The 23,282-nt window shown below is 38.7% G+C and overlaps 1 protein-coding gene across 5 annotated transcripts in view; it reads right to left on the reverse strand.

Moving 5' to 3' along the window:
• PDE4D (phosphodiesterase 4D) overlaps positions 1–23,282 on the reverse strand; it is a 533,586-nt gene that overhangs the window by 89,544 nt on the left and 420,760 nt on the right. For all 5 annotated transcript variants that reach the window (XM_087759654.1, XM_087759655.1, XM_087759658.1 and 2 more), the window contains 3 exons: positions 21,424–21,460; positions 16,376–16,449; positions 15,092–15,141 (listed from right to left, as the gene is read on the reverse strand). In XM_087759654.1, coding sequence (XP_087615780.1) covers positions 15,092–15,141; positions 16,376–16,449; positions 21,424–21,460 — 161 coding nt within the window. The remainder of the gene's footprint in view (positions 1–15,091; positions 15,142–16,375; positions 16,450–21,423; positions 21,461–23,282) is intronic.

Below are 23,282 nucleotides of genomic sequence, written 5' to 3' on the forward strand. Positions count from 1 at the left end.
GGAAGGAGTGCCTATAGTCTATCAGTAAACCTATGTATACTATGAAGGAGAAATACCTATTTATTTTAACAACCAATCTTCAAAGACAATTCTTGGAAAATCTGTGCTATTTTTATAGGCCGTATTTTATAGACAAGACTAGCACCATCTTTGGAGAAGAGAGATTTAGAAGTAGAACCGGCAAGTATTTCAACACTCCAGGTCCTACCACAAACACATATTATTTGTTGAAGCAACATTTACTCCTTTGAGCATCAACTCTGTGTTCCAGTGGGTATGTTTAGAAAATAGCATTTGTGGAACAGAACCGTGGCTTCCTTCTTTGGAATGGGTACTGAGGCTACAAGGATTCTTTGTCTTCCTAGTGTCTTCTCCTGCTATGGCTTATCACCGCACTGTATCTTACTGCAACCTGTACCTTTTAAAGTACAAGTAAGGCAAACAGGGAAGGTGGTGAGACATGGAACTCCAGGGAGTATAAATCTACAAGTAGGGCAGAACTGCAGTAGACCAGAGAAAAGTGTTGCAATAGACTCATTGATGCTGCAGCTTCAGGTTTTACTCGGCAAAACAAAGGCTTGCAGATTTCATCATGAGAATTAGCAGGAGCAAGGAAATCACATTTTGGGTTCACAGTATTGTACAGTGAAAATCTATGGCTGATCAGTAACATGCTTACATACATTTCCAAGTAGCAGAAGCATGTGAGAATTAAGTGGTTTCATCACCTGACTATTGCTTTCCTGTGTGAAAGGCATATACGTAGTATGTGTGTCAGCTGCTTGCTCTTTCTCTGAAAGTAGTGTCTTGAACTGCAAAGACATAGATTGCTTTAGGACTAATCCTTCTCTGCCTGCCTCCTTTGTCTGATAGATTTTCAGAGTTGAAGATTGAACGGGGACTGACAAGGTTCAAACAGCCTTTTTAGCTGATATGCCGAAAAAGTTTTGAGGAAAAAAAAAAAAAAGGACCACACTGAAGAAGAAAATAATTTCTGCAGCTGAAATGCTGAAATAGATCATACAGATCCTTTTTTGTTCAGGAACCAGAAAGGACAGAATACAAAAAGCAGGTTGGGGGTCTCATTTGCCACTGATGCTGCTTGTATTTGCTAAACTCCAATTAAAAAGAAACAAACCCTCCCAAAATGCTGATTTTGCTATTTCCCTTTAAGAAGTGGGATTCAATAACAACAACAACCACATCAACAATAATAACAATAATAGTACTAAGACTACTCCCCAAACAAATGTTGGTTTCTTTCCCACTAGCTCCTTCCCATCATCTGTCAGACCTTTCTGCATCCCATTGATAACATTTAGCTAGCCAGACTGTGTCAAACTGTTTTCTGATTTTCTCCTTCGTTTCTTTGGCACTGACTTCTTCCTGGGCTTTTTCTTCCAGTCATCTTTGTACTCCTTCAATTAAAGACTCATTAGACAATGGTTCCTACAGTATGTCAACTGAGTAAGCCACTAACATATGGCTTATTTAATACAAGGGGAATTTTCAAATGCTCGCTAATCCAGTAGTCACTTCTATAATATATTCCTGAGTTATTTCATGTTTCTTTAGCTTAGTAATAAGTTATCTAGTGGCAAAATTCACTCCCTCAGATGTAATCCTACCTTGTTCATTATTATTAAGGAAAGACACCTTTTATTTTTATCATAGTATTCTATGATTTAAGAGAGACTACCTTAATTTATTGTTGGTCATCTTCATTTTTTATCTGGCTTAGAATTAGTTCAACTTCATATCTAATTTACACGTTCAAAGATAAATATCAGTTGCAGAAATTAATTTAAAATACTGCATGGAGAAAGAATAATGAATTAGATTGGCAATTTGCTACTAGTATTTTAATGTAAATATTTGAGAATAATTTTTAATATTTAGTATCAACTAAAACCTTATGCATGTGGCCACAGCTGCTTCATTAATTCAGAATATCATCATGATGGGGGTAAAATCAAGACATTCCTGGTACGAAAAAGTCTGCTCCTACACAAGATGGAGCTGAATCTTCTTAACTGTGAGCTGATTAAGGACAGTGATAAAAAAAAAAACCCAAATTTTCCAATTCTATTAACAGAAAGCAAGAGTCATAGAGCTGTGCAAACCTGCCTGAGTACTATGGCTTGGATTTGATTAGGAAATTTTAAAGTCATACCCCAGTGCTTTTAACATTTCAAGTGAAAACTCTCTAGTGGCTCTACTGGCTCTTTCAGTGCCTCCTCTAATTTCCCCTGAAGTCCCAGAAGGAACTTTGGTAAATTCCTTGTTGCAACTCTTCCCTGACAGGTTTCTGCTACAAATACCTTACAATATTTGGGACCATGTTAGGCTGCCCATGCTGGTGTCTCAGACACCTGCCTGCCTCCCCTGACTATAAAGAAAGCCTGTGGCTGTTCAGAGGGATTTGATATACTGAGCCAGCCAACTGGAAGCGTGAAACACAGGGGCATGTCTGAATACGTGACTAAGGCATGCCCACCAGTTATGTCCATGCTGACCAGTTACTTCCCTACTTCCCAGTTCCCACCACCAAAGGTCTTCTGAGGTGAGTCACCTAATGTAGGTAAAAAAGGTCTTTTTGTGTGAAGATGTTAGAACTCCTGGCCAGAGAGCAGCAGCCTGAGTTTCAGCCGTTTCTGATTTTTGAATTTTTTGATCCCAGTTCCTGAGAAAGTGCAGTAGGCACGAGTTGATTTTCCTACCACCAGACCTGGAATAACTCCTTCCAGCTGAAGATGAGTCACTTTGCAGAATGTTATGCAAAATGCATGAGGTCAGAGAGAGAATGAGCAAAAGGGAGGCCGTCCCTGTTGTCTAGTGATGAGATCACTCCTGGAGAAGGTGTTGTGCAGGGGCAGATCCTAAACTGTGAGCACTACTCCTAAGGTTATTTATTTGTTTTATCTGAGCACGGACAAAAGACCATGTGGAGAGACCTGCAGAACTTCCTAGTGCACCAAAGAAGAGCTGTTATTCTTGCTTCTCTCCAGGGTTGTCTGACCCTCGCTGCTGGCTTCTCTGATTCATTGCTTTGTTCAGGCTCCATACTCGGGAGCTTGGATGTAATAAAAGCAGAACCTAAGCACTTTAATGGGTGATCTCAATGTAGCCCTTAATTTTTAAATGGATACTCGGGAAAGTGAATAGGCTTTAATGGACCAGTTTCTTGGTAACCTGTTAAAGGAAAAGAGATCTACTTTTAAATCTATCTTTTCAATTGGGCAGAAGAGAATGTATCACTGATCGGAGCTGTCAGAAGCTGGATGAAGTGTGAAACAGGTGCACTCATACTGCATCCAACGGTCATACCAGAAGCCACATCTGCACAGTTTTATTTTCTATATTCATCAGCCAACGGGCTGCATTCGTAACAGGAATGAGAAAAATTACATAGGCAAGAGTCCTATTTTTCTTTCTGATTCTTCTCACCTCAGTCCTACAAACCAAACTACCTTTCACTCTTACCAGTTGTTCTGCTGTTGTTATTGATACGGTAAATGCAGCCTTGGGTCATGTACAGTTCTCAACTACCAGTGACCGTAAGTGACACAGCTGGGCTGAAAGCAGAAGAGGAAGCACATGAAGCTTGTCATCCTGTCTGTTTTTCCAGTAAAATGGATAGTTTGGGTGAAATGGTGATACAGGAACTTTTACTGATGCAGCAAAATATGAGACCAATTTAAAGGTAAGAAGCGAAGATCTGTGTTGGGTTGCATATCAGATTACTGGTGTGGAGACTGGTAATGCCTTTCATGTTTTATTTTTAAATTGATCACTATTCTAACTCCAAAATGTGTAAGTCTATTTCAAAATCAAGGCTGTACTACACTGCAGTCCTAAAGAGAAGTAACCTGAAGTGCTGGATGAAGCTTACAAGCAGAGGTCAGCCGTATGCTGCCTTTTAGTCTCTATGCACTTTGATAACCTAACCACACATTTCCACTGAAACAGACTGTTAAGAAATTAAAAATCATACATAAGGGCCCAGTGTTGTAGTCTATACACTGCGAAACAACCATCCAAATTGTTGATCTGGATGGTTAGTTTCAATTACATAGACATTCTTGCCAGGAATGTTTTAAACTATGATTGTATTGTACTTCTCTCTTTAAGTAACTTGCTGTTTTATGAAAGCTCACACATTTGACTATCAGGTATCAGTGTTGAAGTGCAAAACAAAAGGTGCATATAATACTGAGAAAAATGTATCTTTTCATAATGCATGTTAATTAGCATTTTTAAATGACATTATGTAAACCACCATTTTGCAAGTAGTATAGTCAGGGCAAGTCATTGTTTAAACATCCTTGATGATCCTGAAAACTCTTAGGTTCCTCATACTTTCACTGTATAGAAAGCGTGAATTTTTCAGATTTTTCTGTGGTACTGTGCAGTAATCAAATGTGGAGAGTATTCTGTTTTGTACCCCGGTTTTATTCACTTCCTTGAATGTGAGATGATACATGAACAGCTTATGCTGTCCAAACCCACGTCAGCCCTCTTCCTGTTGTTCTGCCTCAAGAAAGTTAATCACTGTTCAACAAACCCACCAAACTTAAAGGAGCACTAGATAAAGATTTCATTTGGAATCTCTCATTCAGTTAGAAAAGTTTTGCTTTTTAAAGTTAATTAAAGGTCTAGAAAACAAGATGGAGAAAGCATTCAGTAAGCCTTCAAAGATGTATCCTGTCAATAGCAACTTCTTCCCTAAATCAAGGAAGGGGGTGGAACTGGAGGCACAAATACTATTCCCTTTAAAAGGGAAACACAATTTAATAGTTATCTTTTCCAATGACCCATTTTAAACAGGTATTTTCTCATTATAGCACATGACAGTGCTGCACAAACTGTGACACAGAGAGCTAGTTTTTCATAGAATATAAGCAAATAGGCCTCCATTTATGAGTATCAAATGCCCACAAACTCTGTATGTGCAAGGAAAGAAGCTGCTAGTTCACCCCTGAAGGTGACAAAGTGACTGTGAAAGACTGGGTGGGGAGCAGACTCCTGTCTCTCTGATTCCCTGCCTGTTTGCTGCATATGTTGTTTATTATGGGCAGGAGATGTATGAATGAATTTCAGTCTGAATGTCATTTGTCCCCTGTATCTCACAAAGCAATATGATTTTCTTTTTATTGTGGATAAGAAGGCTGTAAATGAGATAACTCTCCTTTTAGCTATCATGACCTAGATAAGGCATTTAATGATTAACTGAAAAGAGAAGTTGATGTAAATATTGCTGTTTTCCAAATCTGTTTTATTTATGCAAAATATTATTGATCATTTAAAAGAACAATATACAAGCCTCTTTAAAGTACTTTGTACAGTAGTGATGGGATTTGGTTCAACTCCAGTGAAGCAGGTGATTGTCAATCCTTTGTTCAGAACGTTTGTTGGAAAATTGTGAGCTCGTTTTGCAACCAGAATAGCTGAAACTAGATAAAACAGAGGACATCTGCATTGCTAATTGGTTATTGAACTACATGGACCAGCTGGAGGGATTTGGCTGGAAGCTAAATCTATATTTGATCTTGATTGCACAATATAAATCTGTTTCTTCTTATCTGCTGTCTGAATTCACAGAGTCATAGAATCATAGAATGGTTTGGGTTGGAAGGGACCTTTAAAGTTCATCTAGTTCCAATCCCCCTGCCATGGGCAGGGATACCTTCCACTAGATTAGGTTGCTCAGAGCCCCATCCAACCTGGCTTTGAACACTTCCAGGGAAGGGGCATCCACAACATATCTGGGCAACCTGTTCCAGTGTCTCACCACCCTCACAGTAAAGAATTTTTTCCTAATACCTAATCTAAATCTACCCTCTTTCAGTTTAAAACCCTTACCCTTCATCCTATCACTACACTCCCTGATAAAGAGTCCCTCCCCATCTTTTCTGTAGGCCCCTTTTAAGTACAGAAAGGCTGCTGTAAGGTCTCCTGGAGCCTTCTCTTCTCTAGGCTACACAAACCCAACTCTCTCAGCCTTTCCTCACAGCGGAGGTGCTCCAGCCCCTTGATCATCTTTGTGGGCCCCCTCTGGAGCCACTTCAGCAGATCCACGTCTTTCTTATGGTGGGGGTCCCAGAGCTGGACGCAGTACTCCAGGTGGGGTCTCACCAGAGCGGTGCAGAGGAGGAGAATCACCTCCCTCGACCTGCTGGCCGTGTTTCTTTTGATGTAGCCCAGGATATGGTTGGCTTTCTGGGCTGCATGTGCACATTGCTGGGTCATGTTGAGCTTCTCATGTCAACCTGTGCATTGCTGTTCTTCAAAGATAGCTCTGTGCAATCAATCCCATTTTTGACACAGAGGGCAACTCCCTCACCTTTCCTTCCTTGACTGTCCCTTCTGAATCCTTTATAGCCATCAATCACAGCTCTCCAATTGTGTGATTCAACCCATCAAACTTCTGTGATAGCAATCAGGTCGTAGTTTTCCATCTGGGCAGCAGCTGCCAGCTCCTCCATGTTTGTTTCCCATGCTGCGTGCATTGGTATAGAGGCACTTCAGCTGTGCTATTGGCCACATCCCCTTTTTAGAGGAGCTTGCCCTAATTCCCTTGAGGCAGTCTACAGGGGTTTCCCTGTTGCTTCCTAATGCCCCAGCAGCCCCTGGCTCTTCTTGAGTGCTTAGAACACCATCCCCTTCCCCCACTAAATCTAGTTTAAAGCTCTCTTTATAAGTCCAGCCAGCTTATTGCCCAGGAAACTCTTGCGTCACTTTGTCAGCTGAGCCCTGTCAGCTGCCAACAGTCCTGGTTTCTCAAAAGTATGCCCAAGATTGTAGATGCCGAGACCTTCAGCATGGCACCAGCTACGCAGCCAGCCGTTCACCTGTTGTGTTCGTTGACTTTTTCTTGAACCCCCTGCTCTGACTGGGAAGATAGAGGAGAACACCGCCTGTGCTCCCAATCCCTTTAACATTGTTCCAAAGGACATAAGGTCTCTTTTGATACTTCTGAGTCCCCTCATTGCAGCATTGTTTGATCCTACTTGGAATAGTAGGAACGGGTGATAGTCCGCAGGCTTTACGAGGCTCAGCAGCCTCTCCATGACATCACAGATGCGAGCTCCAGGCAGGCAGCAAACTTCTCTGGAGATATTGTCTGGGTGACAAATGGGCACTTTGGTGCCTCTCAGCAAGGAGTCTCCAACTACTAACACCCTATGTACTTTTGTGGCAGCACTGGTTCTAATGCAGGTGGGTGGTTGGACCAAATTTGCACAACTGGCCTCTCCTGGGTCTTGCCCCGTACTCACTCTCTGTTCATCCTTTGGCCCCAGGGCATCGTACCTGTTACGTAGGGGCACTTCAGGGGGAAGGGGAAGATTGTTCCTCCTGCCCTGAGCAGAGACAAGAGTCCAGTCTCCTTTGTCTCATGAGTTGGTTGACTCTGTCACCTCAGGGTTTGAAGCAAGCTTACCTACCCTTTGCAAAGTCTAAAGGCAGGGCTGTTGCTCAGCTTGTGACAGTGCACAGTACCATGCGTCGATCTCTCGCTCAGATGCCTGGATACTGCACTGCCTGTTAAGCTCCTCTTGTAACATGGCCACTTGCTTGAAGAGTTCCTCCAGCTGGGCACACTTGCACCCATGACATCCACCTCTGCCTGGGAATTCCAGGTTCTGGAGTTCCATGCAACTTTGAGTCTGGGCAGCTTTTTCAGTTCTTGCGGGGTCAGTCTGGGTGTACATGTCCACAAAGGAAGGTTTTATCATGTCCACCTGGGTTTCAGTCACAGCTTTGCAGATACGATGGGTGGAAACCGTTTTGTTTCAACAGGAGGCTACGTCCGTCTGGCTCCCAGAAGAAAATAGCCCATTCTCCAAAGCGTACCCTCCCTGTGCACTCTTCCGCGCAAACTGTCGCACAAACTGAATTGCACAACAAGAAAAAAAAGCTAGTCCATAATGCATCACCCCAAATCTTCAAACGTATAATTTCTTTTCTCAGACTGAGCTTGACACATATATTCATAGTACAGTTTATCACATAAAGGTGAATTGGGCTCTGGTCTAAAAAGACAATAGAATGGAGGACTTTCTAGGTTCAGCTGAATCTTAGATTTTACCTGCAATTGCAATATTGCCACCCATCAAAATAAACCTATTCAAAAAGGCACTGTACACCATGTAGACCAGTCATTTAGTTTTTAATCTTCCTTCCATGTCAACCATCTCTTTCTGCTGTCCTTTCAGTATGTAAAGCCCTGAGATCAGTACCTTATGTTAACTCTAAAACTGAACAAGGATGTAGACCACAAATAAAATTCAATATTATATAACAACAGCTTAATTAAAAATGCGCAAAGCCTTTTGAAACTCCATGCCATACGAAGGACTACTGATCTTCTTCTAGTTGCATTCTTATTTCATGTATTAATACCAAATTTAGATTGATTAATCCAGATAGTGGATTACAGACCAATGTTAATTGCTTTAAGTTATGATAAAATATATTTTTTCTGACAAAAAATATGCTTCCCTTTTCCTTAGCATTTTTCTCTGTAGTTTCAAATTGCCTACTGAGTTTCAAAATTTGATGCCACTGTGGATCCTTAAAGGCTGTCAGAAGTACCAGCAGCAAGAGAAAGCAACAACTGAGGAGAATAGTTGTCCTTTCACATTGGTCTGTGCCGTACAGAGGTCTACATAACACCAGCAATATTTTATTTTTTTAGAAAGGAAATTACTTCTCTATAGAGGATGAGTAGGTTCTGAAAGGATGTTATAGAGATGAAAGAGCAATAGGGTTGCACAGATGATAATTAAATGACTAGCTGTGCAAGAAACCAGGATATCTCAGTCAACTTTGAATTCTACGAAGTTTTTTGTGTCAAGTACTTCAGTTTAATATAAAATAGAATATTAGGCCTGGGATGTGAGTCTGTAAGAGGCATTTTATTTTTAAAGGCAGGACTTGAGTTGGATAGAAATAACAAAATGTTAAATAATTATTTATCTTATTGACAGTGACAAATAGCACTTATATGTATGTGTGCTATGGGTATCTTCCAAAAAACACATTTTCAGTACTCCATTAATATGAACAGCTTAATATAGGTATATAACCTTCCACATAGTTTTCTTTCAGTTTGTCAGTTCCTCTCTCTTGTTCTACTGCTCTTCACGTAGCGTAAAATCCACACCAAACTACACAATGTACTATTTTTTTGGTCTATCTGAGAAAACAGTTGTCATGAATATGGCTGTCTTCACACAGTTCACATAAAGGGGAAATTTCAAAAGCATTCACAGAAGTTAAAAGGACACATTTAATTGACTCTTACTAAGAATTCTGGTCCTAAATGTGAGTATTGAACTTATTCCCCTAGGAAGTAAACTGAGGTGGATCGGCATGTGTGTGCCAGTAACTTTTGTGCATATAAAGTACTTGTAATGCTTGAATTCAACCACCGGTGATGTATACTGTTAATCTGCCGCGAGTCTGCAGATACACATCTGCTAATTTCTCAAATAATAGATGGCATTTACCACAGACTGAAAGATGTGAAAAGGCTACAAATCACATTCACACTTGAAAATATAAGTGTCTGTGGTATTTACGCTGAAATTAAAATAATTGTCTGAGGTGACACAATGGTTGGACTTGATAACGGTTGGACTTGATCTTAAAGGTCTTTTCCAACCTAAATGCTTCTATGATTCTACAATTCTATGAGTTAAATTCATTAAAAAATATCTATAGGTGTATGGGTATAAGCAAAAGTACAAAGAACAGAACATTTACATATCATTCAACATACTGCACAGAGAAAAAGGCCAAATGGATCAAAAACATCCCCCTTTAAAACCAGTGTGTCAGGTTTCTCCAGTGCTTCCGGAAAGCACCCTTTACTCAATAAACTTGAGTGAGGATTTCAGAACATTTTACCTCACCTCTGCCAAAAGTCTGGTGGTGCCGTTTACCATAGGAATAATTCTATGTAATAAGATAAAAATATAGTCAGTGGGCAAATTAAGTAAGAGTGGGAAGTTTTCATTATAAATGTAATCCTGATGACTAAATGTAAAGCATTGATATGTATACTGCAATTACATCTTGAATAGGGCATGTTTTGTATGTCTGCCTAAGTCTGGGTATGAAATCTAAGGTCTTTAGCATTCTAAAATGTGACACTGATACTGTATTATGAGTTTTCTTTTGTTAAAAAAATGAAATATTCTTTATTTTTAAGTCTCTGTTTTCATAGACATTAGGATCTCCTCAGTCCAATATACCCACTCCCAAGCTAGTGGCAATTACCCCAGTATTGCATGAATTAGCATCTGTAAGGCATGCATTTTTGCTTTTTTTTGTCCACTCCTGCTCTCATGTTTACTTTATCCCCTGCTGTGCTCTGGCAGAATCCCATACACAGGAAAGAATAAAGGGCATTTGGACTATTGAGGACATCTCCATGCAGTGACACACTGTACAGTCCAGTCAGGCCCTGGAAGAGTCAGCAGGGTATGTAACACTTTGCCTTCTGGACTTTTGAACAGTTTAAAGCATATCAAGAATATTACTTCTTAGTGAACAGGAATTTATTCTATTTTAATTCCATCCTGTTATTCAATAATATTTTTCAGTTACAGGGGTGGTATGAGTGAGAGATACACTTACACAGAGATATACACACTCAAAATAATCTATTATTCCCAATGCCTTAAGACATGACCTACTGCTTTTCATCTGTAACCTTTGTTTTCTCTTGTTATGTCCAGCTGCTTGTATTTAGAAGGAGTTTAGTCTGTATGAATATAGATGTTTACCTTACCATAATGATATTTGTTTAAGTGTATCATACTGAAAGACAGGAGGCTAATTTTTAATTAATTAATTAATATTTAATTATTAAATAATGATTGATTATACTTTCAATGTAATAAAATGAAATTTCTAGCAAAAGACTGGTAGATCCCATTTCACAACCATAAACAATTGGGAAACCTGAAGCTAATCAAAACAAATCATGAAATGTGTTGGACAAAGTCCATGAAAAACATGCAAGAAATTCCATTTAATTAGCAGGATATTGATTTCTGCTGGATTTCAGATGCAAAGCCATGCATGTAAAGACTGTAATTCAAGTCCAATAAGAAGCAATGAAAGCATGGAGTAGCAAATTAATTCAGTTAGATTTATAACCTCATAATCTTTGCAAATAGTTTATTTCTCTATCACCATGTTTTTTGTATAAATGACAAAATCTGAAGGGGTTTTCCTGACACTAAGGCACATGCTTTCTACATTTTAATAAATGAAATGTAAGTTGTTATTGAAAAATTCCATATATTTTCCTCTATCTGATGAAATAGGTTTGGGTTAGTTTTTGATGCAAAATTGTAAAGTGTAAATAACTTCTAAAAAGTGCAATTTTGCAATTATGATTATTTTATGATTAAATTAAATGACTTTTTTGTTACATATACAAGTCTTCACTTACAGGTCCTTTGGCACTGTATTTGTAATATAAAGGGCCACTTATGTAGTTGACATTTAAATCCAGTTTAAAGCTATTACTATGAATTATTATGTCTATCTAATATATGTATATATTTGAATCAGGCGCTGTGTCTGTGATTTCAGGTGAACTAAGACTTGTCGGTTAATCAGTGGTTGTGATAGTATTCAGAGGCTCAGAAACTCATTCTTTTGGACAAACTGACTTCTTTCTATGCAGAACCTTTGCACATAAAAGCAGCTGCCAGACTGAGTTTGCAAATTGTCATTAACGGACAGAGAAATTGTGAGATCTCCTGTCTGTTTTAAATGACACATATCAAGAAAGACCTTATATGGTTCCTTCCTAATTCAAATTATTCTAATTTAGAAATGCAGGTATTAGAACTGTAATAATCAAAAGATATCTAATGCTTGCTCATTTTTTTATCAGTCAAAAATTAAAATTTGCAAGCTCAATCCTTGAGTCACAGCTAGTTTCAGTTTTTTGAAAATAAAATGTTATATATAATCACTGGTTGTGTTAAGAGAATTACTATCAACTTGAAATGAAACTCATTGCCTGGAAAGCGTGGCTCAGTGAGGGGAACCCCTCTTCTGGTTGAAGCACAGAACACCATGCACAGAAGCACTGTACAGTCAACAGGGAGTTATCCCAGGCTGGCCTCAGTCATGGGAGAGAGGCGGCACTTTTAGGGAGCAATTCATCTCCCTTTAAAGATGACATGTAACATAAGTCAGTTTGCATGTCTGCTTATTCACACTGACTATAAGGGGACTCTAAAGAGCCTTGACAAAACAGATATCTACATCCTAGATGTCTAAATTTTGCTCTTGCTATGTTAGTCACTTGGCTTTACCGAATCCCTTTTTATCTTTCCCTTGTCGTTTTCCCTGTATCTTCTGCAGTAGTTCCCTTTTGCTACCCTTTTTCTTTCGTGATCATCCCTTTCCTCAGTTAGAGTCTTCCCAAAGACACTTCTTCCAGGAAGCTTAGCAACATAAACTCTCTATCTTAAGTGTCTGTTTCTGGTTTAGCGTTGACATAGTTTAGTAACACTGTGCCTTCCGGTCACCTAGTTTGTTACACCGGTGATCAGTTCTCACTGACATTGCTAGCTGAGCCATCTGGATGATGTGATGGGGCTCTACCTGTCTGGTGTATTGTTCTGGATACTCCGTGACATGAACTCTGAGAACAGCACGATCAGGAGGATTTCTCAGCAGGAAGGATCTGCACAAGCTACATTTCAAACATTCCCCAGAAGAACTGAAAAGCTTAGTAGCATCTGAAAGAGTTTTCAACCATTCTGTGAAGAGCAGGAAAGGTGTTTGTATTATATCTTTCTTCATGGCATAGTGCTGTAGTGCAACATGTTTTACTAGGATTTTATATGCCCCAAGAAAGCACCTAAGCATACTTCTGTGCTTATGCCATGAAATTTGTTGCTATGGAAATATCAAAACCAGTCTATGACTAGGAACGGGCAAACCCATTGAGGCAAAATAGTATCCAGCCTCAATCTCCATTCAACAATCAAAATTAATAGTAGCGATTTTCATGCTTTATAGTGGCTTAATATCTTTCCTGTGTCATTAAAGTCTTTCAGCCACTTCTATCCAATGCACACAGGCCCCAGCTCACCCAGTTCAATTCATAATTTGGGCACAGCAATTCCAGTAATCAGATTAAACTAAATTAGATTAAATTATCCTTACTATTCTTTGCCTTCTCTTGCTTCCTTTAAATTTCTTGGCCCAGGAGCATTTTCTAGATTAATTGCAGCACTGACTGCACCACTTTCCTTCTAAACATTAAAACTTCACCTGATTTATTGCTTCTGACATGTAGAGTGCACTCTGAGGATTAACTGAATGGAAACCCTGAGATCGGAGGGAATTTTAAAAGAGCAACAGCATCTTCCAGCAGAGTGTGTCTTGGGTCCTGCTCTCTGAGCAGCTTCTCTATTGGAGAAAAGCTGACCTCAGGCAAACAACTGTGGGAAACAATGTAAGGTAGGCTCGCTGCGTGTTCACGTGCATGCATATCTGCTCTTCTGGATATCATATTTTATTTTACTGTCAGGGACTTTACTGTGTTGTAGGCTTTCTAAAGTTAGTCCCTTGGAACGAAAGAAAGAACCCTATTTTCCAGTATCTCTATTTCCAGTTAAGATAACAGACTTCTGGATGACTGTGTTGTATGAGACAAATCCCACAATTAAACATATGTGTAACATCTATCAATAACCGAAATGTCTCATGGAGAGTAATTTGAAACCAACGCCCAAAATTATCTCTTAAAGGAATACATTAACAAAGGTTTATGATTGTAATTGATCTAAGCATTTATCTGTCTCCCCTTCCTATTTATTTAATTACCATGAATTTCAGTATGATTGCAGAACATTCTTAACTAAGGATGCTCTTCTGTTTATAGAATAGATTTAAATATTTAACTCTCTGTTCCCTGATGAGCCCTACACACAAATGCTCAGATTACATGATGAGTTCCTAGGAGAATAAAATTGTACGGAACTGCCAAGATTGGGTCTTTTAGAGGTAAATATGGATGTTGTGTGAGGCTAGATGAAAAAAACTAACAATGTTAATGCATTCCAGAGCCCAAAGACAGAAACTATTGAACATGACAAAGCCACACTTCTCAAAAGAACTGAAGTACCATTTCTTCCTTGAGTTACAAATCTATAATAGAATAAAAAAGACAAGAGCTATTTTGAAAATCCTGGAAACATTAAGTTTTTGGTTGAAATGATAAATTGTCTGTTTAGTAAGTGTCTGTATACTTTCATCAAGTGGCAAAGCAAGAGCTCTTTCATTCTGCAAACACGCCATAGAGAATGTAACTACCTGGAAAATTACACAGTGTAAGAACACAAGGATTAACATGATGTAAAAAATATGAGGTCAAATAAAGTGTGTTCCCATAAAGATGGGACGTTTCCATAATAATAACCAAAAGTGCTGCAGGGTAAAATTTTCAAAAGTGTTCACATAACTTATAATGCTAGTCCTGTTTTCAAGTTAATGTTTTTTTAGAAATATAGTGTCTTTTACAAAGGAATTATTTTTCTCTTACACATCTACAATGTTATAGAAATAGAATTTACCATCCTAAATCAGAAAATCAGTTTCGAAAATTACTCCTCATTGCCTAAGGGTTTGTAATGCAAAGACTTTGCCTCCGTATAGCTACAGAACTCCATATCCCAAGTGAAAGATCGATGCATTCCTCATACCAGTTCTTTCTACTACATTCCACTGCAAAAAGTTACTAATGAAGGTAATCATGACACGGTCATACACTGGTATATAAGGAAAAAAAAAATTGGGAAAGAACTTAAATTAAAACCAGGTTAAGAAGACAGAAATCAGAAAGCTAACATGATACAACACGAAAAGTCACCAATTTGAGTCACGACATGACTCAAATCCTCTTTAATAAAACAGATATAAGGATATGAAACAATATAAGGTTATTATTATAAAATGCATTTTTCAGTGAGACTTTTTAATAAATAAATACTAAATTTAGAAACCCATGATGGTTTCACAGAGGAATTTTAGTCATATTAATTCTTCTTACCTGTTATAGTTGCTTTGTTAATAGATGGTTGGTTACACATTGGTGATCGTCTGTTTAAAAGAAAAGAAAAAAAAGGTATTAACCTGACAAACTCACAGATGACTGAATCCTTGAACAATATAATAGAAAATACATTTCCTTGGGAAATTGTTTGAGAATGCAATACCCTGGCATTGCCAAAGAAGAATTTCGTTTAGAACAGATATTTCTTTCTAGTGTAGAAGTGAATTAATACCTGACCCTGAAACCTCTCTGCAGATTGGGAACTCCAAGAGAGAAATATTTTAGGAATTTACAAGTTCATTAAAAACCTGCCTAATCATACCGAGAGCTTATACCTAGCTTGAAGTTTGATTTATATACATAGTTATCGTTATTCTAACATGGGTTGCACTTCCCACGTTTTCTGACCTGAAATACTTTTTTTAAAAATTATTTTTCACTCTATTGTTTTGCATATACATTTCACACATTATTTTGTATATATCTTTCACAATAATCTTTAGGGCAAACAGCTCAGTGGACTGCTTTGCCCACTGAAGAAAGCTAGAAGTTGGTGGACTGACACAGCTGCATAAGGATGTGTGGATGATTGCAAGCAGGGCCTCATAGGGTCTGCATATTCCAACCAAGGGCGCAGAAAATATCTTTTAGTGGCACCACATGTGCAATGGTAGGCAGCTGTCTTTGGAATGTTAATTACTTCTAAGTTCTTGAGACGCACATTTGGGGTGAGGGAAATGACTCCACTACAAAATTTGCCAGTATAACTAATGTTAATGTTAACTGTGACGCTGTAACACGATTGGAGAAAGATCATATTTATAATGTCTCATTTATAATCATGAACTACTGTGGGTAAGTGGGATGTCATTATCTTGGTTGAGTTAGGCAGAGTTCTAGGTTCAGATCATGCAAGTAGCTCACAATGAGTGTAGCTGTCTGCTCACTTTGGTTCATTTGCAAGACTCAGACTCTGCCTGAATGATCATCTTTGAATGATCTTTGACATATGACTAATTTACTGAAAATCATATAAATTGCACAAAACCACTCTAAGTTTATGCAAGGACAGCAATGCAAAAACAATTAGTAGGCAAGGGGGCTGTTGTCTCAGCTATGAAGTATAGCATCTTCAAGGGATTAATAAACTCATTACTCATCCACATGTTTTATGCAGGTTTGGTGGCAGAGACTGAAATCTGTAACATCTAATTGTTGTTCCTAGTTTATATTTAAAAAGTATCACTGCAAAAAGTTCAGTGGACAAAAATTGACACTCACTTGCTGGGTGCCCGATCTTGTAAATTGGTTAATGCAGCAAAGTTATTCCGTACAGTACGCAGGCTGGCCAGCACCTGGAACAGACAAAATGGTTTCAGTCTAAATTTCTGCACAGGTGAGACTGATTTATCTCTGCTCCACTGTGCTGAAAGAAAAAGGAAAGGACATTGCAAAACAACTGTAAAAGGTTTCCAGGGTTGGTTTGTCTGAAGCCTTTGACCGTTATTTAATAACAACATGTCTGTAATACAAGGGCAACAGTTTATTTCTTTTTTTTTCCTCATAAACAACTCTTTATTTGTTTAAAGACAGACTTACTTGAAGAGGAGGAAAGTTTTTCACAGAATACTACTTAGTTCTTTAAAATGACCACAAAAGCATTTGTGTTTGGAAGATAATAGCCCATTCAAGCCTAATACTTCATGCATAAGAAATGATTACAGAATTTTCCATTTGCAGTTCAGCCCCCACAAACCTCAAAGGACAAAGGGAATGAGATTGTCTAGACTGCCAGGAAAAATAAAAGTGGCTTCTTTAAGGGGCGCAGTTGATTTGGGGACTTAGTGCAGAAGGCCAGAGTAAGAGGAAGGTGTCACCTAAGCAGGTGGGAAAAGTCTGCAGGCTCTTACAAGCTTTGCACATTGGGAAAGATGACATAAATGAACTACTTCCTTTCTGGACTTAATTTCATGGAAGACAGCAGCTAGTGGAGGCAGTAGAGGAGCGTCTTCTTGTTGTAACTGGCATAGGCACTCTCTTCTGAAGGCAGTTAGATAAATGCAACAAATTTTGTGCGACGTAAGGGTAATAAGAGGCACCTCTCAACTAGGGAGAGGCAGTTCAGCTGATGTCAGAGAGGAAGCAGGGGTTGTTTGGAACCAGACTGGGAATGGGAGGAGACAGTGACACTAGTCACTGGTATGACTTTGCAGAGTTGCCCTCTGTTGTTTCTCAGCCCAGACTAGGCTGGTTCCCTGGTGAATCCATCCTAGGAATAACAAAGGAAGGAATGGGAATGTGGCTTCCAGAGGTCTGAGTCAAGGAGGATACAACCTTCTTTTTATAGCCCCTTGAATTCATACATGAGGTAGGAAGGGGGTAGGATGCTGAAAAGAAAAGAAGGATTTAGTGAAAGGTTGTAACAGACAGAAAATAATCAGGAGATAATAACAACTGGCAGTGTTCAAGCTATTGTAGGTAATTCCCAAATGAGTTAAGATAATAAAAATAAAAAGACATTTGTTGCCTGATTAGACAGTATTAAGTTCATTATGTTTTCCTCTCCAAAGATCAGGAGGCAAACTCACATATTTTACATTCAGCACAGAATAAAAATAATTATATATGCCATCAAATTTGCATGGCCAGGATACAGTGACACTAACAAATGTTGTAACACAGATGGAAATTAGGCATTAATGGAGCAGAAGGGGAAAGAAGATCTTGGAGTTCAAAAGTTAAAAAATGCATACATAAAATACAAAGAAAAACTGAAGCTGAAGTATGAAAATAAACTGTAAAAGGAAGGGATGAGTTGAAGGTGGAAGGAGAAGGAAAGCATAAACAGAAAAAATTTGGGCCTGTTAAGGTAAGACACACATTTTAGTGACTGCAGTCCATTTTCAGTTCTCTTCAGTCAATCTGCCTGGGTTCAGTTTATGTGTGCCAAGATGCTGAGATGGCTTTTATGTGCTAGTATTATCAGAGAAACATATCTATGTGGCTCCCAGAGCTGTCTCAGGCCATGAAAAAATGTAGTCGGCTTTCCTGGCTGCAAGTTCCTGCTCAATAAGCCCTCTTGGACTCAAATTGGCTGTATATTCAGCTGCACGGAGAATTGGAAGCACATACCAAGGTAGCTAAGTGACTTGGTGAGTCATCGCAGGTACAGCCATGCTTACTAGCTCTGGCTCTGCTGGGCTGCCGCAAATGACTGTACCTGCTGCGTAAGGCTGAGTTTCAGAAAGGTTAGTAGGCTAGGCATGATGCCACGTGAAAACATGAACCTAGCTGAGGTATGTGTTGGATCTGAAATAACAGGACATTTAGCACCTGGGGTGCTGGGGAAAGCAGTGTGAAGAGCTGCAAGTTTGCTCAGGGCCAGTTACAAGTGGAGGCTAATGAGCCTTGCTGGACCCACGCTTGGATCCCTGAAGAGCTGTGAGGGAGTCTCTCTCCTGTGCCCACCACTATGCACATTGACCAGATTTTTCCACTGTCTGAGATACTATGAATCTCTCCTTTTTCAGAAACCAGAGACTTGACTAACTGGTTTGTATCTCCTTCTATTTGTTCTTCTGGCAGGTGAGATAACTCTTTTGTCGGTCCAGGGGTGAAATGTCCAGCATCTGCCCAGTATCCCAGCTGCTTTAGCATACATACACATATTTTGAGTTTCTGCAAGCGCAGGGTGTCCCCACATACATAGCAAGGAATGTGAAAATGACAGCAGAAAGTTTGGCCATTGGCTACAGTGGAGCTAAATAACTTGATTTATTGCATAAAGGTATTAATATTTATAAGTCTATTACATTATAGTACAAGTACATAAAATAATATTTCAATTTTTCATTATAATTTGATTTAAGTGACAGTTTCTCTTCCCACAGAGGTTCCACTTGTGCTTAATGTTTCTAGAGTTAGTTTTGTGAGCAAAAAGCAACCAGTCACCTGCAAACCTCTTTAGGTTTAATCCCTAAGTAAATAATATTATTTTCAAAATCAAGTTATATACAAAGAGTTGCATGTGAATTAAAAAAATCAAACTTTTTTGATGGTAAAAAACTACAGAATTGGTTCTTAAATTTCAAATCACTCAAATGATTTTATTTTGCAAAGCAGAATTCTATCAATAATTAAATTACAGCAGTTGCTGTATATTACAATATAGTGAAGTGCAACTAATAATATCCTTGTGATAGATTTTTTAATTTTAGCTTACAAAATTCCATTCTGGTAAAAATAGTAAATTATCTTGTCCTGGGGCCAGATTCTATGTGGGGAACACAGCATGCCGCTCCGCCTCCACTTAACAAATGCAGCCACACTACCATGGTGATGTGCTGAATAGTAACTGAAATGCTAAAATTGGAACTATTACCACCAGGTGGCTCATGAAGAGATGAAACAAGCCTCCTGATCAATTGAAGAAAATACGGATGGTTTGAAATAACTGGAACATATGTTCCACATGCCATGATCTACTGCCACCAGGAACCCCTGAATGGATTAAAACAGTGCTTTGGCTGTTTGCAACACAAAAATGCATCTACATGATGAAATATTGCTCTAGGAAGACACTAAAGGGGTGGTCTGTATGATGTGTAGACGTTGTACTGCCACATGGGATCCAATTTCTGAAGTCCTGAGTGAGCTGCCAATGTAACTCAGAGCGGCGGGCCCTGTGCTTAGCTGCCAATGCAGTCTGTGAGCAGGCTTCACTGGGAGGTGGGATTTTGCATATTCAAATAATTTTTAGATAAGGGCTACATTTTTTCTAAGAGTCTAATCAGATGTCACTTCCCCTCTATTAGACACGCTCTCTCAACTGCATCTCAATTCCCCCTGTGTCAGGGAATGTGACACGTGGTAACTCACCCTGTGAGTGCTCTTTCTCCTGTTCAATGCAAATGAAAACAGGTTGATTTAAACCACTGCTAACAGGGTTTTGCACTGAAATACTAAAAGCTCTCAAATAATCAATTACAGAACCTTCGTGCAAGTAGCAGTAACATTCAACTGCTCCTGCTCTAATTGCTGAAGCATGTCCATCAATGCCAACCAGAATATGAAACCGTCCTTAAAACAAATAGGATGTTTTGTCCCAGGGAAAAAATATCCATAAATGGGGTGTAATATTTGCTGGTTTTCTTGGCATACTATAACCTGTCTTATCTATGTGGCATAATTTGTAATAAAAATTCAGATGACAATGAACATGAACTCAACTACAGTAAATATTATTGGATTGCGTGACCACCATACCATTTGTGTTTTTTCTGTGCTCAAGAGTTGGGGTTTTTATGTTTCCTGAGGAACTAAAGCCAGAGGTGGTTTTACTTTTTTGTTTTTCTCTTGTTTTTCCTGTAATTTCTTCTCTTCCGTTATTGTTGAAGTATATTTACCATTTGAGAGATCTTAAAGTATTCTTAGAAAAGGCCCTGGCTTAATCTTTTCTCTGCTAATAAAAGATGAAGGTATTCTTCATATTAAGGATTTGATCAGTCAGTGTCTTATAAATGCTGTATCTGTTTACAGTATAATTAAATATATAATAAACTATTAAATTAATATTAATTGTTTTAACACCTGATCATTAGACCAAAGCAACCTGCATATTCAGACTGAAGTTGGACACCTTCTTGATTGAGACCTTTCTCTTTCCATTCACCTTCAATCACATATGAGTTCCAGACTTATTTTTTCCCCCTGTAGTTACACTGAATTAACTTTCATTCCTGTCTATTACAGGGTAAAACCTGTCATCATGAGTTCAAGGAATATCAGTGTTAACATTTCATACATGACAAGACAGCTCTATTGCTAAAAATTGTGGAGTTTCGATCTAAATTATATAGAATTTTGAGCTGATATTTTATAAAACAGAATCTGAATGGAAAAATCAAACAAATAGAGATGGTTTTGTAAAGGAACATAAGTATGCAGGGTAAAACTTACCTTGCATCTAAAAATTACCTTGTCTTGAATGCATAAAAGATGTTCGGAAGGAGAAATCTTAATTATAAAAAGCAGGGGAATAACAGAGAGCACAGATTTGTCTTCATCATGACTGTCTGCTACAGTATTTGAAACGAGATCAGTCAAAGGTGTTTATCATGTTGTTGCACTTCAACTTTTCAGACAATCAAAAAGCATTAAAAAGAGAGGTATAGATAACAGTGGGAGGTTTATGACTTTCTGTTTAGACAGTTTTTTCCTGTTTCAAGCAAACATACCTTATATGATATTAACAATGGAAAACAATTGGTTTGGCCATTTGGTCTTTAAATTGCAAGATCGTGTGAGAAATATGGCAAAATTGTGCCTACCTGAGCAAATGGTGTCACAATCAAGTCATCTCCATGTCTGAAAAAATGAGCAGAGTTGTAAGTTAGGTATCACTGAAAACTTATCTCACTGCTTTAACAGAAAGAAAACCAGATTTTTCAATGCACTGTAGGTAACTCCAGTTTTATTCTTCAGCAGTTACTCACTACTGCTGCTTTACATATCCTTTGAAAAGTAAGTATCAACTTAGTTATTGCCCAGCTGCCTGGCATGTCTATGGGATGGCGGATGAACTAGCTGTTTCTGTGCTACACGTTGGGTGGGTGACCGACCATTCAGGACCGATCTGCAGAGATTTAATCGCAAAGAAAATACCTAAAGCAACCTCACTGAGGGTTACCAGCAAGTTTGTGAGCACTCGACGGGCGAGTAACTGCAGATGTCCAGGCAGTGCATTGCAGATGAATAAAAACCTAATAAAAATTTCAAACTGACTCACACCTCTGTAGCTATAGGGGGTGTGACCAAGTGTGTGCTGTTGCTGTGGCAACCTCACCCACACCACGGGTGACATATGGGCAATGTGCTGGGATGACACACTGTAGGGGAGAGGAGAGGAAGGGAAAGAGGGGTTCCTTCACTTCAGCACTGAAAGCTGCCGCTTGAAATGGTTTCCAAAAAATATAGTCTTGTAAATACAGGTAGGCTGAAGGGCTGTTGATCTTAAGAGTAGCATCTGTAGCACTAAGGATATGGAGTCAGACCTCTCCAGGGGACAACGGGGACAGGGAAAACTTGGAGTTTTCAGTTATCATACCTAGTAGACGATAGTAATCAAGATGAAAATGAATTTTCTAATGACAAAAATCCAATATGATTTAGTTTTTAATTCTCCTGTATTTTCCTGCAGTGAATTTATAGTGATGAGTTACAAGTTGCAGCTTTCAGCAGAAATTACCATTACTTTGGTGCTATTTTAATGTTATTTAAGTTTAAGCATAAAATATGAGTATTTAACAATGTATTTCAAGTCCATGAAAATCTAATCAGAAAAAGGCTTTCTGATAAATGGAGAAATATGATTTGCGTTTGAGTTGCTACATTCTTATAATTTATATACTGTCCACAAGGCAGTAATGTTTTTGCAGGTATTGCAAGAACCTAATAAAAAAACAGTTAAGTACAACCAGAGAGCCTGTAAGGACGAAACAAAACTCCCCAATATTCAAAATTATCATAATGCTTAGTATTTGTGTAGCTGTTTTTACTACCATCTCTTATTCCTGTTAGTTGAAATAGAGAAATTGATTTTTACAGACCCTGTGGAAGAAGTCTGCAACTTTTAACAAGGTCTCTGCAGGAGTGGTTGGAATAAGGTGTTGCTTCAGGTGAAACCACAGTCCCAGCCTGGCTGGAAAGCATGGAAGCCTGATCATCACACCAAACCAGAAGAAACATGGCACCGTGGGAGGAACTCAGAGGTTTTATTTGCCCAACGAAGCCAAATCCAATCGGTTATTATGGATATCATGAATCATCCCAGGGCATTAACAGGGGAGTTAATGACCAGCTGGGTTTAGTACCTCTTCACATTTTCATTGGGTCATGAAAACACCAGGAAATGCCCTAGACTATCATTTCCGATCAGGATTCTTTAATGAGTTACACAGCTACACAAAGGCTTCAGTAGAATATAGGCCACATCCATCTTTCCCTTTCCTCTCCTCTTCTCCATTTAAACAGCCATAGTGTGAATATGTATGCTACCTCACTTCCAGAAAAATTATGCTCTTTGTCTTCGAATTCTGTGAAATGGTATTATCTGCTGTGTGGCAGCTGGCTTACCTGTTCCTCACTATCTGTTCACTTCTTCCCTTTTATAAAGAGTATTTTTACTATT

The sequence above is a fragment of the Nipponia nippon genome, unplaced genomic scaffold (genome assembly GCF_047370975.1).
Source record: "Nipponia nippon isolate SJK-2023a ecotype South Korea unplaced genomic scaffold, ASM4737097v1 scaffold_20, whole genome shotgun sequence".
Taxonomy (NCBI): Eukaryota; Metazoa; Chordata; class Aves; order Pelecaniformes; family Threskiornithidae; genus Nipponia; species Nipponia nippon.